The sequence below is a fragment of the Hippocampus zosterae genome, chromosome 11 (genome assembly GCF_025434085.1).
Source record: "Hippocampus zosterae strain Florida chromosome 11, ASM2543408v3, whole genome shotgun sequence".
In the NCBI taxonomy this organism is placed as follows: Eukaryota; Metazoa; Chordata; class Actinopteri; order Syngnathiformes; family Syngnathidae; genus Hippocampus; species Hippocampus zosterae.
In genome coordinates this window covers 10,892,954-10,913,077 of record NC_067461.1, presented here as the reverse complement: position 1 = coordinate 10,913,077, position 20,124 = coordinate 10,892,954, and the positions used below count along the sequence as shown (strand labels likewise).

General features: G+C 40.1%; 1 protein-coding gene across 2 annotated transcripts in view; it reads left to right on the top strand.

Moving 5' to 3' along the window:
• The window catches only part of dst (dystonin), a 100,636-nt gene that overhangs the window by 8,457 nt on the left and 72,055 nt on the right, over nucleotides 1-20,124 (top strand). For both annotated transcript variants that reach the window (XM_052081217.1, XM_052081219.1), the window contains exons 5-8: nucleotides 12,559-12,620; nucleotides 13,929-14,018; nucleotides 17,235-17,333; nucleotides 18,773-18,850. In XM_052081217.1, coding sequence (XP_051937177.1) covers nucleotides 12,559-12,620; nucleotides 13,929-14,018; nucleotides 17,235-17,333; nucleotides 18,773-18,850 — 329 coding nt within the window. The remainder of the gene's footprint in view (nucleotides 1-12,558; nucleotides 12,621-13,928; nucleotides 14,019-17,234; nucleotides 17,334-18,772; nucleotides 18,851-20,124) is intronic.

The following is a 20,124-nucleotide window of genomic DNA, read 5'->3' as shown; positions in this document are numbered from 1 at the left end:
ATGTGTTAATTGACAAAACTAAGATAAACCCATCAGAAATCCGAAAACACAGTTTTGCTTGATAGATTTGAAACCGTCCCAGCGATAGAGCGCCTCGACTGGATGCTGCAAAAAATGAACGCGTCATTCCAATCAAATTTGTGTAATCTTAAATTTCTGAAGGATTCACGAAGCCAAGTGTCTGTTGTGATACAGATTTGTCGCATTTCCTCCAAATACAACATTTGCATCACATTGTAACAATAAAACAAGATTCCAAATTCGGCTATTTGAAACGCGAGGGTTGGGGGGTATTTTTTACAGCGCGTGCAGGTCCGCCTGGTCGTTCCGTATCAGTCCAGTCAAGTCCGGGCAGGAAGTTGGTCTTATTGGACGGGCTGCACGCAAGGGAGGGATGTTGGGCGTTTCCTTCGGTGCAACAACAGCCCGGATCACTCTTGAGGAGGTGCTGCATTCACACGGGCATAGACCCACACACAGAGAAATGATACACGCACACACATGTTGTGTCCCTGTCGCCCGCTGGTGAGCGTTCAGTGTCTGCAGGCCGTGTCATGGCTCAGCACGCCATGCAGAGCTATCCTCTCTCGGACGAACAGGAATACCTCCAGGCTTATGAAGACGTTTTGGAAAAATACAAAGGTAATGTGACCGTGACCGATTGTGGCGAGGATTTAGAATGTTGTCGGATTGCGGTTTGACAGCGCAATAATCGGCATGACCCACCCACCCAAGCAGCCTGCCACCCCCTCTCCCCTTTCTCTTGCCTGCCTCTGCTCGGATAATGTCCTTATTCGTGCTGTGCAAAGGGGGAAATAACTCAAGTGTGACATCATAGGTTGGGTTATATGATGAGATCAATTTGACAACCTGGTCATGAGATAGTAGTTTTGTTTAGATGCTTTGTGGAAGTAATCAGTGTTGAATAAGAAGCTATATGTGCTTTGTTGTTACTGAAATACAGCTTTTATGTTGACAAGGAGGCACACATTTTCCCTCTTTCTCTACTAAATGATTTGTTAGATGATGTTGAGCCAAGTGTAGGTATCATATTGTATTGTTATGTCACATACAGCATTGATACACACACATCTGGTATCAATACTGCCATGGTCAGTGGAGTTGTGTCTACATAAAAAGAAATACATGTACCGGTACTTGAATGCCTTGATTGTCCTAGAACTTGGTGCACAACTAAAATAGATTTTCTTACACACCCACTTAAACGCTGTATAGAAGGCTAACTTTTACCTGCTTTAGTTACATCCATATTTTGTATTCATAGTTTGCAGTAATTATATTGGTTATCCTAGAATTGCTGTATAATGTTACGATGAATGGCAACATCCTGTGATATTGTATCTTGAAATATTCTGGAAATTTTCACCCCTGTCTGATGTCTTCCTCTAGAGAGGAGTTAGTGCTATAGCATTAGTATATTTGTCTATATTACTATATGTATTTTGTAGTTTTTGGTCCGTGCACTGGATGTCTTTAGCTGAATTAGTTTGGGAAATTTTGGTCGAAGTAAGATATAATATGTGACTTTAATGTGGCTATTCAAGCGAATTGGTTCTGAAGCTACATTATGGATAAAAAGGTGACAAACAAAAACCTGAATGCATACGATACGTACATAGAGAGGCCCATTGAACATTTTTACACGTACTTGAGTAGAGATTCCTTTCATTGTGGTCCACCTCTGCGATGATCTTCTGGTGTGACAGATGAGACAATGACAGAGCAGGATTAGGCGTTTCCTCCTTCGAAATGCTACACTCAAGTGGATGTGGTGCTGTGGATGTGGGCACGTGAGCAGACTACATTAGTGAAACAAAATCATTGCACATGAGTTGCCAGACCAGGCCAAAGGGTGGAGATCCTGTGGAGCTAAACTGAACCTGACAGGCCGACTTTTAACTCGTGCGTCTCCTCTGGGCACATACAAGCAAAGCGAAGCAAAGAAAAAGAAAGAAAGACTAGATAGGATACAAAGATGCACTTCGGAGTTAATTCCTTCAGATGTTCTAATCCAGCAGGGTCAGTTAGCTGTGGTATTAAACACCCTCCTTAGACTCTATTGAGATCATATGATATAGCATAATTCGCCAGAAGAACTATGACCGACAATGAGCTGACTTCTTTGGCTTTTAGCTATCACATAAACGAACACTCATATTTGAGCATCAGGATACAGTCGACTCCCTGCTGATTTTTACTTTGAAGATGAATTTTCTCAAGAAGCGTAAGACTTGCTTTCTTCATGTTTTTTTGGTGATAATTCCATGGTTTTATATTGAGTTTAATCATATTTTTATAGACAAAAATAGTAGCGTTTACAATCTTTTTTTCCTTGATTGGTCTTTCATGTTAAATGTGAAGTGTATGGGAGATTAGATTTTGTCTTACAGGCTTCAGCTGGTGGACATCTTAATTGTTGCAAAGTACATGATTCTTACCTGCTTTCCAATTACAATGTTTGGATAGCATATCCGTTTTATGGTAAGATTGGAAATTTGAAGCCAGGCTCCTTTGTATGTGGAGTGTGCTTGTTCTCCATGTGCTTGGATATGTTCTTTTCCAGGGACTATTGCCTTTAACATTAACAACATATATCTTAGATTCTAAAGTCTCAAAGTTGTTGAAAGGTGACTGTGAGTTTGAATCATTTTTTTGTTCACTGTACATGTGCCCAGAGTCAGCTGAGATGGGCTCCAGCACAACCGCAACCCTTGTGAGGTACAGAAAATGGATGAATAGGCAAATATTTCACTATCAATAAAACTAAATGTCGACACAATGTAGCTATTATTTGCATCGTATTTAATAAGCTATGTATCCAGATTGACCATACCTGCACAGTATAATGACATACAATTCAAGACCCCTATCTAGCAATTCAGCCTTCACAAACGCCATTTTTTTTGTTTCATAGCTGAACATTTTTGTTATTACCTTGTTGCCAAATAATGCGACTAAAATATTACAAACATATCACAGGGTGATTGCCCAATCGCACTCCATCTTACCAATATACCAATGATAACAAAAAACATAATGTAACTCTGGCAGTGCCAATCAAAACCCAGTAAGGCAGACTGATTGTCGGGGAAGAGTTTTTGGTTTGGTTTTAATTCTTGCTGTTATGATGAGCTCATGCTTCAAGCTTCTCGCCATGTGATGATGAAAAGACTAAAAATAAGAACACATTTCCATGGCAAAATCACAACACAGGCACAAAGACAAGCCAAAAGCCAGAGGGCTAATCTATGCACGAGGAGGAATTTCTATGCATCTCCCCATCTAGTCATACGATAATTATAGACGACGGTTTCCGCAAATGTCTTTACATTGACTTCACTGGTTGTTCATTTTAACGACCTCATTACATACAAAATGAGGTACTGTCACATTGTGGAAACTCAGAATTAGAATTGCACTGAAAAATATGTACATTTTCAGCATGTAACCTGCACTGTATTACCACCCAAAATAGGAATTGTGGAAGAAATGAGAGTTCCCAATTCAACTATGATGTGATTTAGCATACCCGAACTCGCATGGGGTCATGTATGTATTTGTTAGCGCTAGCTTGCAAGAATGCCTCACTAATTAGGTATTAGAGGTAATCACACACTTAACGACTTCGGGTCACACTGCAATTTAGTCATCACTTTACAATAGACTATACACTTGTGGAATGAGATAAAGACAGTGTTTCTTACGTGTCAGTATGCAGAGTGATGGGTTGTGTTGGCTCACACGGTTCCAGCAAAGCCTGTTTGTTTGGCCACCCAACCTCTCAAATTGCCAACTGTCTTGAAATTGCCAAAGTTTCAATGCAATAAAACGTTGAGCGGTCCACTCCAATTCTGAACATTTAAATGGGTTCGAATGACAATATTACTGTATTACTAAACAGAATCTATACAAAATGTGTTTGTGCCTGAATACTACAACCACACAACACATCACATTTCATGAAGTAAGCCCCACAAAACCTCAAGAAGGCTTTCGGCGTAATTCGGTGATCCCAAAGCACCCCCCTTCAATGATACTCTTGCACGATCCAAATCCTAGCTGGATTCTGCTTGCCTGGTGATGTTCCCTGCAGCTTACTGACATACCTTCACTCCTCCATCCTGCAGCAGTAATCTCCCCTGACCGGACAAAGTTGATAAAGTGGGGCCCGATGGAAAGTTCTTTCAGCTTTTCCCTTGTCTGTTCTATCCTTTCTGCCAACTGGGCAAGATGACACCACCCGGAATTTGCCCTCTGCCAGCCAGGCTTGACTGGCAAAATAACTTGACAAACTCAAGTCTAGCAGGCTTCCCACAGAGCATACAGTGGGGCTCTCTCTCAACCCCCATGGTGTAGGTTTGATGTGTTGAGTCAGCAGGGCATCAACAAGAAGTTTAGCCAATGCGATGGCTGTTTGAAAGTATTCTATAAATACAGTTGAGTTGAGTTGAGCTTCAGATGTGCTGCCAGGGTAGAGCCCTCTCTCGTGCTTCCTCCAACCTTGTCCAGCTGCCATGCTTCTTCATTGCTGTGGCCTTGACATGCTAGTTTCCTCCGCAGTCTTCCGGACTGCTCTCTGTTTCATGTTTCCTTGTTCCATTAGGCCAGCATTACTCCAGGTTGTTTTTACAGCTTGTACATTATTGAGTAACATTTCAACAACTGTCATCGAAGTGTAAAAAAAAAAAAACATTCCGCTTTCATGCACAATAAAAGTTGAGCTCAAAGCGTAGTCTAAATCTGCATGGGTGGAGTTTTATTTCTTTTGGGATTTTCCTAAACTCGCACAGGTGGAAGAGGATTTTGGCGCCGTTGTGGGATGGAACACAGCCGACTCTCAGCCAATTGAAGCGATTTTCCTAATTCCCTTTAAAATCAGGGCGGTGGAAATGCGCACACAGTCCTTGAAATTGCAGAGGCAGAAATTGACTGTGGGGTCCATGCATTACATTAGCATGCGCAAAGTAAGTTTATACAGTTACATTTGCAGATGAGGTAGTTGGCCGCACATGTGAGGCGGGCAATTACAGACCACACCCACGATTGTGTATCCGCAGGCCCATAAGTATCATAATGTTAAAATATAAGAACAATGAACACTGGCGAACAAAGGTGCAATGTAAAGGTGATTTGTGAAGTTCATGTAACTTGCTGTGTATATTCCTGTCTTGAGGCTGGTCCATTTTAAAAAAAAGTGTCCTTCAAAAAAAAGTCCACAAAAAGCCAAAGAATCTAACGTGTTTTTGACATCAGCTGTTATAAGGGGACATTTTTGTTAAATAGTTTAACAAAAACGTGTTTAGTTCAGACATAGCATGTATCAGTGATGCTAAATTTTGTGGTATTGGTGGGGCGGTTGTATCATAGTCTGAATTTATTTTTTTGAGTGTGTCATGGATGCGCTGTCATGACTTAAATCTGCAGTCAAATGGCCATATGCGATTTTGTCAAACAGAATCACGAGCGAGAGCATGTTGTTTTATTTCATTAATTATTTGCACTGTCACTCCCTTTGTCCTCCTGGGCGTTGCCCTGCCCATCGTCCCATGTCGACTTCCCCACTCATCACATTCGAACGACCCACTGAGGGGCCCACCCACTCTTCATCCTCTCTCCGCTGACTGTTATCGCACAAAAGACACATTGTTTTTATGGGAGCAGCATACAAGTTCCACAGACTTCTCCATGTGTTAAGTTGATCATGGTGGTGGCTGACACTCCTTTTGACTGAGCTGTTGACATTTAAACACCAGGGAGCCACACTTTGAAAGTGTTCTCCCCTGCTCAACAGATTGACATCCCAGCACTGGGAAAGCGTTCAGTTAGTGGGTCAGCGCTTCCCCCTAAAAAAGCAGTGACCCTCTAAATAATCTTGTTCACATGAAACAAGAAGGGGCTTAATACATTTCGTACATTTACTGTATTTTTTTTCTAGCAGGACATGATGTCATGTTTCACATTGGCACAGTCTGATAGCATCATTGTCTATAATTTTCAGGGTGCGTATCCTAACCACCAAAGAACACAGCACTTATTTAATACAACCCTCTTCAAAATGATCAATTTGCAGTTATGCCGCTGTGCAGTAATCTCATGATTGAACCTCCTGCCTGAAATTCTTTTATATGGCTCCTTCCTGCTTCATGTTTATTTTGCCAAAGAAGACATGCCCTTAGATCAGTTCATTCGCTGCACCCTGCTATCTTGATGACCATTTGATTTAATGTTTCAAGGTGAAACGCACTCTTGGTCCATGTTGAAATATGTCTGGGTGCACTTAACACTTCCACAGCGAGCTGGAAAGAATGAGCATCATAACTTGATTTGAAATGCTTAGCAGTATGTATGTCACATTTACTGTATTTTTTTATTCAATATTAAAATAACATGCCATAGAAGATAATGGAACTTATAAATGAATCCCCCAAATTGAACTCTTACCATATTAAAAGCTTTATTGTAGTGTGTATGGTTTGTCACAGTCTATTGCTGAGTCTATGGCGATGATTAGAGTCTTCTTCACTGCTGTCGCTGGTACACTTCTGTGCCGATGTCGCATACATTAAAAAAAAAAAATAGAAATGAGCTTTATTTTGAATGGACTATGTGATTCACACCAGCAAAGCGCTCAAAATAGAATCTACTTCTCCATTTCTTAATTCTTCTGAAGTCATAATGTCTCAATTTGTTGATCATTAATCTTTAAATGCATGCTATTTTGTCCATATAACAATGCTGAATATTTTTGAATTTTAATTGTGAAGTACACCAGCAGTTGCGTCATGCTAGTGTTGTATTTATATGCTGTCATGGTGACGAGGAGGAGAGCAGCCGGACCGAAATTCCACCACCGCTCTGTTCAACTTCTCTCACATGACATCATCTATTCTGACTCTGACTCACGAGCTGCACCCAAGGCAGCCTTCCGCTCCGGCAATCACAGCCCTTCTCTGCTGAGTGCACATGCTTGCACTTTATTTTGTAATGGCAACAGGAAATAGATATGTAAGCAATGATTAGTAGGCTGTGAAACTGACTCATTATTGTTGTTATTATTATTCTCATTATTATCCATCCATTATCAACACCACTTATCCTGCCGACTTAAAAAAAAAATCTGAATCTGCTCTCTGTAGTCCACATTGTCATTGCATTGCATAGTGGTGTTGACACAATATAAGGTCTGTTTTAAAAGCTCAAAACCTGTTTCAGCCAATCAAGTGTATTTGCGACGTTGCTTTGCCCTGCCGAGAACGTCGACTGGTCTTGTCAGTCTGTAAGAATGACAAAAATTCATCATCTCGTTTGTTTACAGCTTAGAAGGATGTCATGATGAAATGTGTCTCAAATTGATGCGGGGGGAGGGAGACATTTCGAGTTGACTAATTATGCTTTAGTAGGGCAGTGTTATATTTAGGAATGTATATTTTCTTTCATTCTTACTCCTAAATGTGTGATGTGAATATATCTATCCATTTGGCCATGTTCATGCCATGAGTTCTAAATGAAGGCTGTGTCACATTTCGCAATTCAATATCCGAAAGAAGCGATGGAAATTGTTTGAAAAAAAGGGAAGGCATTTGAAATGTGATTGTATCAGTGTTTGTCCATCACCATCATTCATTATACATGTAAAAGATTATGAAAACGTGGTTCAATTGCGTTACATTGTGCTTTCTCTAAGTGTCACGATATAATACATGACTGCTCTTTATTACTTTGTATCTTCTGGTTCAAGGCTCTTAAGAACAAATGACACATAACATGCTCTGGTGACCCCTCACAGGACATGGGAAAGTCACAACTTTTCACATATACTGTATATAGAAAAAAAATGTTGACCACAGCCTCCCTTTATGCTTGACACCGAGAGGAAAACAACTACTGGCTGTGTCGATCATATTTCGAGGGGGGTGGGGGGAGGTCTTCATTCAGTACACTTGCACAATTTAACAAGATATACAACATGCAACTGAAATCAAATAAATGCAGCTTATATACTGTCAAAGATGTTTTGGTGGTTATAGTTCATTGTGGTATGCTGTGCTGTATCATAGCGAGAAGGGTTTCTGATGGTTTGCCGCACTCATGAATAAAATAAGCGAACCAAAATATTAGACCCACTTCTGAGTATAGTAGCAATAGCAGACCAGTGCAGTTCTGCACTGCAAGCTACGAGCACATTGATAATCATCCTTTGAAAACAATACCTCAGTAGCTATGTCAATCAAAACACTATTATCTTTGTCAAGGTAGATATGTTTGACGCACTTCTTGTATTTGATCGCATTAGACTGCACAGGTGTATCTAAACTAAAATGATTATGCATGATAGTCAGCTGTTTACTTGCATTGGACAAGTTCATCTTATTCAGATGCACAAAGAGTGTCATATCTTAATGTGATGTATTATTGTGCAAAGGTATTGCCTCCTTTTAGATGTTAAGTGATAGACTGTCACCGACAGTGGAAAAAAAGCAACAATGACATGCTTTCATTTTTGTGTGCATGTGTCTGTTTGTCAGGTATCTGGCTACTTTCTTGTTCATGGAGGATGACAGGCTCTATCATTATCCTACCTGGGGTTCAATGGCCTTTTGTAAGATCCTTTACTATGTTTAATGAGCGCTCTTTAGTGTAACCCAGTTTACTGTACATTCCCTACTATATCCAAATAATTGCTGTGAAAAAGGTCATGAAAGCAACAAAGCCAGAGGTCGTCGAATGATTTTGCCCAGCACTTTCTATTAATTAAGATTATGCATTATTTAATAACACCCTGTAAAGAGTTTCTGGTGAGGAGCTTAGCCGACATACAAAGACTGAATTAAAATCCACAACACACTCATGTTGGCTGCATGAATGGAAATGAAAGTCTCAGAAAAGATTGTGTGTGTGTGTGCGTGCGCGCGCACGCCTTTGTCGGGGCAGCATGGTTTAGGGTTGTAGTTATTTATAGCAATGCACATGTGCTTTGCTGAGGTCTACAAATAAGTGTCTTGGGCTAGGCGCTCTCGCGGCTGCGTGTTATGAGCGCTTTGGTGGACTCATTAACACGAGGAGCCACTGGGTTGTAGACGGGAACAAAGCAGGCCCACTCATTCATGTGACATTAACAGTACACAGCAGTGAGAATAAAACACTTTGCGTCATGTGACATAATATAATGGGATATTTGAAACCCTTCATTATTTTTCTGGATAATATTCAATTTGCTTAAAGGGGAAGTCGAGTGTGGTGTTTTCTGAGTTTGGTCATGTGACGTTCTCAGGCTGAGCCATGATTGATCGTTAGCTGACCCCTAAGCAACTATGATGTCATTTTCAGTCGACAGCAAGTGGCAAAATGCCGCCCCCTAAGATGGTTCCAGACGAAGGGATTTTGCTGCTTAATTCATATTGACTTTACCTTTAAGTACACTGTAACTGCACGAGACATTTACTAAACCCACCTAGGAAAACTGTCACAACAGAAAGAAAAGATAAGATAAGATAAGATATCCTTTATTCGTCCCACAATGGGGAAATTTACAGCCTCCAGCAGCAAGAATGTATGTAGAAAGGAGAAAGAGAAAAAAACCCAAACATCTTTCAATTAAATACAACAAAAGTGACAACATGTTCATTTATCCATCCATTTTTTAATGTTACATAACTTCACTAGGCTCACTGGTTAGTTGGAGCCTATCCCAGCTGATTGTGGGCAAATATTATTGAAATCATGTTTTCTTCCTCCTAAGATCCTGAAGAGGGCATCCTCATATTGTACTCCCCTTAATATTTTATCCAAAATATGTTCTGATCTTTCTCTTTTTGCATATTAAAGTCCTGCTTTGTTTTTTTGATTGACACAGTAATGTGATGGATGCAACTATCGAGTGAATGATGCCGAAACAATGACGTTGGCTTGAACTGAGCTGTTCGATTTGTGAAACCCGCTCAGCCGTTGCTTACGGTGTCTGAGCGTAGGATGAGGATGATGCTGCCTTTCCTGGAAGACTTTCCGAGCCCATCAATATCATTGATTTAGTCATAAGATGATTACAAGTCTTTGTGGGGAAGAGGTGTAACATGGTGTCATCCTGCTGTGGATTCATATTGTCATCAGCACCGTTTGCGCAATTACATCAAGTGAAGTGATGCTCACAATGATTTTGTTTTCTGTTTGAGTGATATGATGTTTGTTGTGACCTATTTTAAACTTTTTAAATTTGAGGCCATCATACTAAGAAATTGTCAACCCCCTTCCCATTTCTCAGAAAGCCTTTTCCATTTATTTTTAGATTAGGAGAATGTTCGATTAGCTTGAAAGTCAGTAGACAAAAGTGTTCACACTCCCATTCAGCTATGGACAATTTCAAGTCTTCAGTTAATTACAGAGGACAAAGACAAACAATCATTCACACTCATTTTAACACCTATGTACAATTTAGAGCCAACAGAGATTCAAACCCGGATCCCCGGCTTTAAGGCAGGTGTTTTAAGCACAATACCAACATGCACTTGCAAATATATAGTTTAAAAGTGTTTGAAGTGACTTCATTCTTTGTTTTTGTTCAATGCCAGATATTTGCATGACTACACAGGATAATATGACTTACAGGTTTTATAATTATTTTCTTCCGCACTATAATAACCTCACAAGGAAACATTCAAGACTTAAAATTGCACCATCAGGGATTTTCCGTGATCTGTTTATTCTTGCCTTGGATGTGTTCAAAACCTATTCCTCCATCGAAATGATTTTGGGAGTTTTGGCATTTACACAATGGAGAGGATGATGATCACATCTGGATTTGTCAAGGTGTCTTAGATAAGATCTCACTCATCAAGTGAGGCAATCATGCGACATTGTTCCATCAGTGTCTTCTGTGTCTGTTGAACTTATTTGGAACCACCCTGAAATACTCTGGGCTCCCCCCCACCTCTTTCCTTCCAAGAAGAAGCACTCATTTCTTCTGTGGCTTTAAACCCCGCTGCTGGATAAACACTAAACTCAGTTTGGAATTGTGAGTCGCCGTGGAAAATCTGACAGAACTCGTTTGTGATATAGTGGCTTGTAGCTATGAAGGCAGGCGCAGAAAATCAAGGCTGTTTTCTCGGTCGCTCGTCCACATGGTAGCATTGTACGTGAAGAAGTAAAATCCCGTTGACTGGGCCGCTGGAGCTGGTAGAGAAGATGAGAAACCTGCTTGAAACCGACAGGCAACTCGGGGCTCACCTGGTAACTCTGATGTGTTGTATGGGTCAGTATTTTTCTTCCAACGTGAAGCAACACCTGTACTTGCTTCTGCTTAAAACATAAGCTAATGTAACCACAATTCTAGCTCTTTTTTTATTGCTTTTTACCGCTAAATGTGTTGTGATCAGAGTGATGCAATATCATAGAGGGCTAAATAAGTTGTTGCTGTTTTTGAGGTTGACTCTTGTTCTCTTGAGTAATCATCATCATTGGGTGTGATCGTTTTGGCAGTCACTGAGAGTAATTTAGAGCGCTTGCAAACGGAACATGCTGAATGCATCCGGAAAGTGGTTCATGCCTTTAAATGTGTCCCGGTCAGACAACCGATAAGAGCATGTTGATGTAAGACTTAATTTATTTAAAAAAAAAAAAAAAAAACCTACTTATTTTCCCCCCCTGACTTACATGCAATACATATGCCACTGCTGGAGATGTTGCTTTGAGGACACAGCACAGAGAGTGATGCAATTTTTTCCCTTTTCTTTTAATTTATGACAAGTGTTACTCATATAGCATGCCGTTTCTTTTCTACAACTGTGCAACAGATGGAGGCGGAATGTGAAGTGAGAGATTTTTTTGGGGGGGGGGGGGGGGGTTATAAAGCAGGCACAGTGTGAATTTGCAATTTTCTCATCCATCCATATGCTGCTGAGCAAATATTCTGCTGGTGGGTGTGAGGTGGAGCATAATCAGCTGAAATTAGCCTCCGAATATGCAGTGATTCTGCAAAATAGATGCAACAGAGCGGTTATAGGACATATGGCAAGAACCCGTCTCAGCCTTTCCTTGTCAGTTGTGCATTTCAGACAGAACAGGGACATGGAAACAAGGCGAGGGGAAATGTTTGCTTTAACGGGCAGGAAAGGGCTTGTGGGTTCGACGATCCTGGGCAATGAAACATTTGTTGTTTGAGCAGTGACGGTATATATGTTACTAATTGATTTCTTTTGGTTTGGCATAATTGTTTGAAGCAAATAACTAGCAGTGCAAAATCGATTGTGATTGTATGGAATTGAAAATGTAATCATGATGTAACGTAATCACGTCTTGAAGCAAGTGTGGCAAAATGGAAAACGCTAATTGACTGTACATTGCTGGGGAGCTCTTGATTCTGTTTCTATTAATTATTGGCATGAAGTAAGAGACGTTGGTGAAGGCCTACTTCCACCTACAGGGCTTACTGATGAAAGAGTTGTGCAATGACCGATCATCTCTGGTGTTGTCTTATGTAATTGTGAACAGAAAAACAAACAAACAATGATCCATGTCTTGTTTTTTTTTCTTTTGCTTCCTCAGATGAAAGGGACAGAGTGCAAAAGAAGACATTCACAAAATGGATCAACCAGCATTTGATGAAGGTATGTAGCTAATTTGAGATACTAATAATTTGGGATACTATTTTTTTCCATGATGTTGAAATGTCTGTTTTAAATAACTATTTCAATTCTATTGGGCTCTGACATGCACAAGGTTAATGAATGCCCAGATGTTATGAAAACTTGGCACAAAAAGTCATCCAGGATGTCTTTTGTTTGAAGCTGCCGATTGTGATGGTTCATTTGTGTCGGTAATTTAACAAAAACACAGTTAATTTCGATCAACATAACTAACCAGCAGACATGGCAACTCAGTGAAAGGCATCAAACAGCAGATCAATTTTTTGCATGTGTGTTTTTGTAACATGCGGTCTAGGCGAACCTCGGTTCAACCGAGGTAAAACACACATATAGCCTGAATGGAAAACGGGTAGCTGTGAAAACTGTGCCAAACATCACATGTCTTGGTGCTTAACAAACAATTATTTTTGCTAAATTATTGTCATGACTTCATATTTGAAATAGTAAAGAATAAGCATTACATTTATTAAATTAAAGATATTCTGTTGAATAAACTCAACTCATCCGGGTTTGCAGTGTGCGATAGTCGATAGTTCACCGATAAATAATACAGTGTGTGTATTTTATAATGTTTAAAAAAAATATTTTTGAGAGTGAATATTTTATGACTTTAACTCCCATTCATGACAAATCAGAAGTGCTGAGTAATAGTTGGGAACCCGTTGGGTCGACCCAATAACATTTGCAGGGTGCAGGTCTATTTTGGCCCTGCAGCTATGGCTGGTATTTGGGATTACAGTGTTGAAAGCACTGTGTGAAAGCAGGTCAGCAGGAGGCTGATTGTAGAGTCCTGTTATTTAGGCCACGAAGGACAGAGACATGTCTCCGGGAAACAGAAGGTCTCGGAAGTTGTCAAGTGGTCTGGCTCAAGTGCATAACTGACTTTTGAGAATGCTTCGATGATACAATGTGTTTCGAGTAAGATTCCTGGCAGTTTAGAAACTCTTTAAGAAATTGAAAGACTCTACTAACTCTGAAATTGAGTGTCATCAAGTGTCTGTAAACATTTTTGACATTTTTTGCAACGTTCAAAATGGTTACAACATGGTGAGTGTTGCCCCCCCCCCCCCAAAAAAAAACCAGTAAACAGTAGCTTGTCTTTTCTAGCTGCATTATAAGTTCACTTGACAAATCTAGAGTAGCCGCTGTGGATTTGTGAATGATTTTTAAAGTAAATTCCACTTCGCAAATGTTTTGCAGCATGGGAACGTCCCGATTGTTCTGCTGTGTTAATAACATCCTATTTGAATTTTGACCATGTTCCCTTAGGTACGGAAGCATATAAATGACCTGTATGAAGACTTGAGAGATGGACATAACTTGATCTCACTGCTTGAGGTCTTGTCTGGAGACAAACTGGTGAGTTGCTATTTTGTTTCTTTTTATTTCTGATGATCTCTTGAGGTGATATTTTGGTATGATTGAATATGTTGATGCCGAGGTCTGTTTTCTGTAAGTATTGATATTTCTTCTGTATTTTTGAACACTTAAAATAATGTTATCCCTGACATTGATTAGTCATGATTTGCTGTGCTGCTGAAGAGTGTTATTTATGCTTGATAAACAAGTAATATCAGCGATGTGTCTCATTGATGAGCTAGCAAACAAGCATATCTGTATCTGCAATTTCCTACCTACGTCTTTCCAAGTTTCACAGCAGTGCATTGCCAGGCCGTAGAATTTTTTTCTTTCTGCATAGTTATTTACTCTATGTCCCGAATATTTTTTCTTTTGCTCCCTCAAGTGGCCAAAACTGCATGATTTATTTATTTATTCTAGTAAATTCCGCAGGGAGGGCATACTTGAAATGCCATTTTTAGGAGTCACTTTGGAATGTGACTCTCATTTGAAAAGTTGCATCTCACAAGCGGACTCATCAGAGGAAAACAAGTGGGATATCTTAATTCTCAAATGGCTCAAAGGAGTTGACAAATACTTGGCAGCCAAAGAGTAATGTCGTTGTTAAAGTTCCTTCGTAACTTTATTAACTCACGAATTGTGAAGTGTTATGAAATGAACGCATGAAATAGGAATAACCAATCCACTTTTTTGCTCACCAGCCAATGTGGTTGGCGACTCTCTGAAGTTACCATCCAATCAGAATTTCCACCAGCCACTTTAAACTCCGCTATGTCCTACCTCCATTATAATCTCTGTTCATTTCTCGCACTGGTTGACTTGTAGACTGTAGCGTGCAATACATGCATTCGCACAGCCAATGGGAAAATTCACATCGGATTACAGCACAGTACACTGGAAATGTAGGTGTCATTGCCTGGGGGGCAAATAGCTGAAAACAAAACATAACATAGGGTTGGGCCTCATTTAAATTTGAACGATTCCGGTTCGAAGCAATTCTTGATTTCAATGATTTTTTTTCCTTACCATGGTCATTCATTTTTAGTGGCTCGGCAATGAACATATTTTATTGTTTAACTCACTCAATTATGACACTGAAGTTTAGCACACTATTGGCTGAGGCTCACAGGGGATCGAGGAGGCACTAAGGTCATCAGGCACGGCAGTCTGTTAACTTAAACACGTCATGCAATGTCTTTTGCACAATTTCTTCTCATGTCCCGATTATACATTGAGTTAAACAAAAACAAAAAGCCACACTTGTGATCGGCGCTGAGTGCAACGCACATTTGGCAAGTTGGTGGGTGTCAATTTCTAACCCTAGGAATAACCAGTAGCTTATTACATTTCACTTGTGAGCATAGCAGACCAACCCCCTCACTGTCGCTGGCTGATACAATTGCCTGGGCTGCTTATGTGCTTCAATCATGAATAGTCATGTCAAATGTATGGAAAACATTTGTACCATGTTGACGGCTTCTTTTAACCACTTGCAATTCTACTTTATTGGATTAAAAAATATTCTCGACCTATCCACTTTATTCCACGCCCCATGAACCTAGCGTGAGTTTTGTTTACATGGTCAGTCCATGCGCGAGTCCACTTTCCATCACAGATACCGACTTAAACAATGTGAGAAAATCAGTTGTTGCAGCATCGAAGAGAAAACATTTCAATAGGGCCTCCTACTCATGTAGCGACGAACGAGACGGCAGCAACATTGGTGATTTCTGAAATCAATTTTTTTCGGCTGTGAAGCAATGAGCAATCTCAAAAGCTCTGAGGCAAATCGGTACCTACACAGCGCTTGGACACTGTGTTATTTAGCTTAAAGCAGATGTCAGAGTTAGTCACACCAACTGCTTCCAACTGCATGGTCACCACATGATGGTTATAATTAATGTAAATAAGCTAAATGTCCCTGTGTGACATAAACTGCAATCGATCTTCATGAGCTTAACATTTTCCTGTCCATAAGTGCTAACTACAGCTTACTGTGGCGATCCTTCTGATAATTTCCGAGCGGGGGAAACAATGTTGAAAGAATCCTCTCCGTAAAAGGAAACATGCTGTAACAAATGCCAAGATGCTACTTCCGGTGTCTGACAGGACGTCACACACATATTCGTTTCTCCATGAGATCCTCCGGGAATAAAGTGAATTGGGGGCTAGGTCGCATGTTCTTCACCATACATAGACAGAAATGGAATGGAATGGAAGTAAAGTTAAGGAATAGAAATAATTTAGAATTTAAAAAAAATTCCGATAATAAATACAAATTTGTGAAGTGAAGCGAGTACATACAGTATAATTATACTTTACTGTGGTGCTGCTGCGGCCTGTTACCAAGTGTTTCATTCTTCACTTAACATGTCAGTAGACTATTCATACGGTACTGTTACAAGGTTTTAGGCCACAACCAACTTGCTTGTTTTATTTACTCCTTTTTTTTTAACAGAAAGCTTTTTGACATGTAATGCCATGACATGTAACAAATAGGATAAATTCAGGTGACTTGAATGACTTTAATATTATGTCCTCATGTTCATTCTCTTGCCATTATATTGTTGCATAATAGTACTGTACACATTTGTTTAAAAAAAAAAAGTTTAATTGTACCGGTAATATTTAACTCTGAGACGAGGTCACATTTGAACCTTTGTTTTTTATTGTTTAATTGTGTTCTCATGTTTGAGTAGCCTTCATTGATAATTTCAATGCAATATGAAATTTTATATGGCCAAGAGACAGACCAAAGAAACACTATAAGTGAATGAAATAGTGAAATACAGAAATGATCAATTATTATATCATGTGTACAGTGATAACATCTTAACTAAACTGACAAATGGTCGCTGTCCCTATCACATTTCAAAACGACAAAAGAATGGACATCCGTGTTTTCCACCGGACAGCGACATAAATCTAATGGTGACCTAAAACCTTTACGCAGTACTGTAATCATAATGTCATCATATGCTTTACTGCAAACGGCATGTATTTCCATGTCCCAACGTTGCCCTATGAGTTACTTCCACTGTGACTAACTTTCATTCTCCAGCAGTCTAGTTTGCTGTTTTCCCTCTTTATCCCCTCGTCTCCTCTGCTCTTTGGTTGTTTTTCTGTCAATTGTCTGACTTCCTTTGATTTGGCCGCTGTGTCTGTCTTCCTCCCTCTCCGTCCTCCTTCTCACGTGTTGCCTTTTGGCCCGATAAGCCGAGGGAGCGCGATGTCCTGAAGACATTGCGGTTGGTGAGTGGGACAGAAGCATGGGCAGTTGAGCGGCATGGAGACGTGCTGGATGATGACAAGGGGGTACGTGTGGATTGACCACTCCCACGCCCTCATAACCAACTAACATGACAGTGTACTGTGGCTGCCTTGTATGGCCACAAGTGGAGAAATAATCCCACTGTATGATTGGTCTTCCTCTCGATGTACAAACCTCGACACCAATGAAGTTGGGACATTTTGTAAAATGGAAATATAAACTGAACATTATTGAGGAACTATGTTTTCCTGTACATCATTCCAAATCTGCAAAAAAAATAATTAGGTTTACTCACATTGTATTGTAGGGCTGTTTAAAACCCGCTGCAAGTGCAACTGAGCCATATCTGCCATCTAGTGGTGAATGATGATATTACAAATTAAAAGTACACTTGGCTTCTGCCTGCATACTCGCAGTTCGGCATCCGTGGATTTTCATGTTCACCATGTTTTTCAGTAATTATAAAAAATAATTGCGTTTTATATTTTTGTCCCCATTTCCTCCCTGTTTTATATGGAAAACGTAGATTGACAGTTTATTAGATTTGTCTTTTTTGGGGGGCAGTGGTGGTGGTGGGGGCAAGTGGCCACTCAGACACTCAGAGTGTGGTCGCAGACCACATGTGGTTGGCGGGCTGTCAGTTGCCCATTCCTGCCATATATTATCGCATATACACAACAATTTCATGGATAACTAGTTTTGAAATCAGATGCCCCTAAATTGCTTGGTCAAGTATTTTTCAATTCTTAAAAAAAAAAAAAACATACTGATCTCATCGTTGTTAAAAGTGAAGAACATTTGCAAGAAATATCAAGTTGACATGATTTGCCTTTGCGGGCCACCTAAAATGCTGTTGCAGGCCAGGTCTAATCTTTGAGTTTGACACCTGTATCAGATGATAGCTGATGATACACTTTCATGCTAGAATTGTATTACTGTATGAAGAGGACATTTGGCTAAAAGAAAACATCTTTGTCTAACTCCATAAGACATTTTCATCTTCTGCTTTTGGTATTCAGCTACTTTTACATCTCACGTCATACTGTATGATGGCTTCACAAGTGAATCATTGCAAATGCTACTGTTTCGAGAGTTTGAATGCAGCACAATGTTTTTTTTTTTTTGCTACTGCTGCATCCTGGCTTGATTGCATTTTCCATTTTATTCCCTCTTGCTGTATGGTTGGCATCTGAATATCAATGAGCATTTGTACAAGAAATTGGACAGTGGCTTGGAGAAAAGCATTCCTGTTCAAAGCTTCCACCATGATCATTTGCAATTTCGGAGCATGTTGTTGAGAGTTGGAATTTGTGGAAACTGTTGTTATCCTCAACTGTAATCGAATCCGGATTAATGAGTAAGATAGCAGAAGCACGCCCAGTATCTTACATGCCACTAAACTTTTTTTTTTTTTTGTATTCCTTTTTGGCCCACTGATACTGAACACAACCTGATCACCGTGCATATTTCCTTCTGTCCACAGCCCAGAGAGAGAGGAAGGATGCGTTTCCACAGGCTCCAGAATGTACAAATTGCACTTGATTATTTAAAGAGACGGCAGGTAAGACTCAGGCTACCTCAACGTACGAACATGCTTTCAACAGTTGTTGAGTGGTAATTGTGTCCCACCAGAAGAACAATCGTGGAATTTCCCAAATAGCATGCGATCTCCAACTCGCAGCCAAACTCGTAATCATTCATTGACGTAACATTGACGTAAGCAGTGACGTTTGGACACTTTACGATGACATAATGACGGAGCTCCTACTTGGCTCTTTGCGGGTTGAAAACCCAACACGTTCTTCGTTAAGAACTTGTTAAGCACCTTCTAAGCACATCACTTTGTTTTTGGTGGAAAAAGAGTAAAAGGGGTCTTGCGTTTTCATTTTAACTGGAGATGGGCATTTGCATCCTTGCTAATCTAGGGCGAAAGGTGGGGAACGCTCTTGACTGATTGCTAATGAAATGCATGGACAGTTAAGACGGATAACTATTCACATTCACACCTCTGGGCAATTTAGTCTTCAATGAACATAACATTAATGTTTTTGGAATGTGGGAGGAAGCCACTCAGAGGAAGTCATCAGAACATGCCCAGGAACGCCAGTGCTGAGATTCAAAATTAGAACCGCCGGCCTTTGAAACTACTGTACTTTTATGTCTTATCAGCTGCCATTGTGATTGAACTATTAAATAAATGAACTGTCCTATTCATTTTGTCATAAACGAGACAATATATTAATAGACTAATACAGTTAGGTCCAGAAGTATTTGGCGATGTGATTGAGCTTCTATTTATGATTATCGTACACCACCACAATGGATTTGAAATTGTAAAACAATGGTTCAAGTGTATGTGTTTAGTTTTAATTTATCACTTTGACATGTTTTCCTCAAAAAAAATATTTTAAAAAAATGATGGCAATAATGGCTGGTAATTGGGAGCCCCCAAGGAGCACTGCCTTCAAATCCCATCAGTGGGTTTTCGGAGGGGTTTGATTGGATTCCCCTCCCCCACCAAAGTCAGAGTATGATAATGTGAGCGCAGGCAGCCTCAGCTGTTGCCACATGTGACGCCCAAACAAAGGAGTCATAGATGTGCACAGTGGAGACGTTCTATTGTTTCGTCCACGGTCCACATTCATTCTAAATTTTGTCAACATGTATACGTCTTTATTGATTGGAATTGATGAATGAATATATATGGATTGCGGCGTTATTCTGCCATAATTGTGCTTTCCGTCTGACGCTTCAGTCAGCAGCCCTTTTATTATAGTACTGTAGCGTGTTTTCTTGCATCCATGACAATTGTGCCACCTTGTGGACAAACGGAAA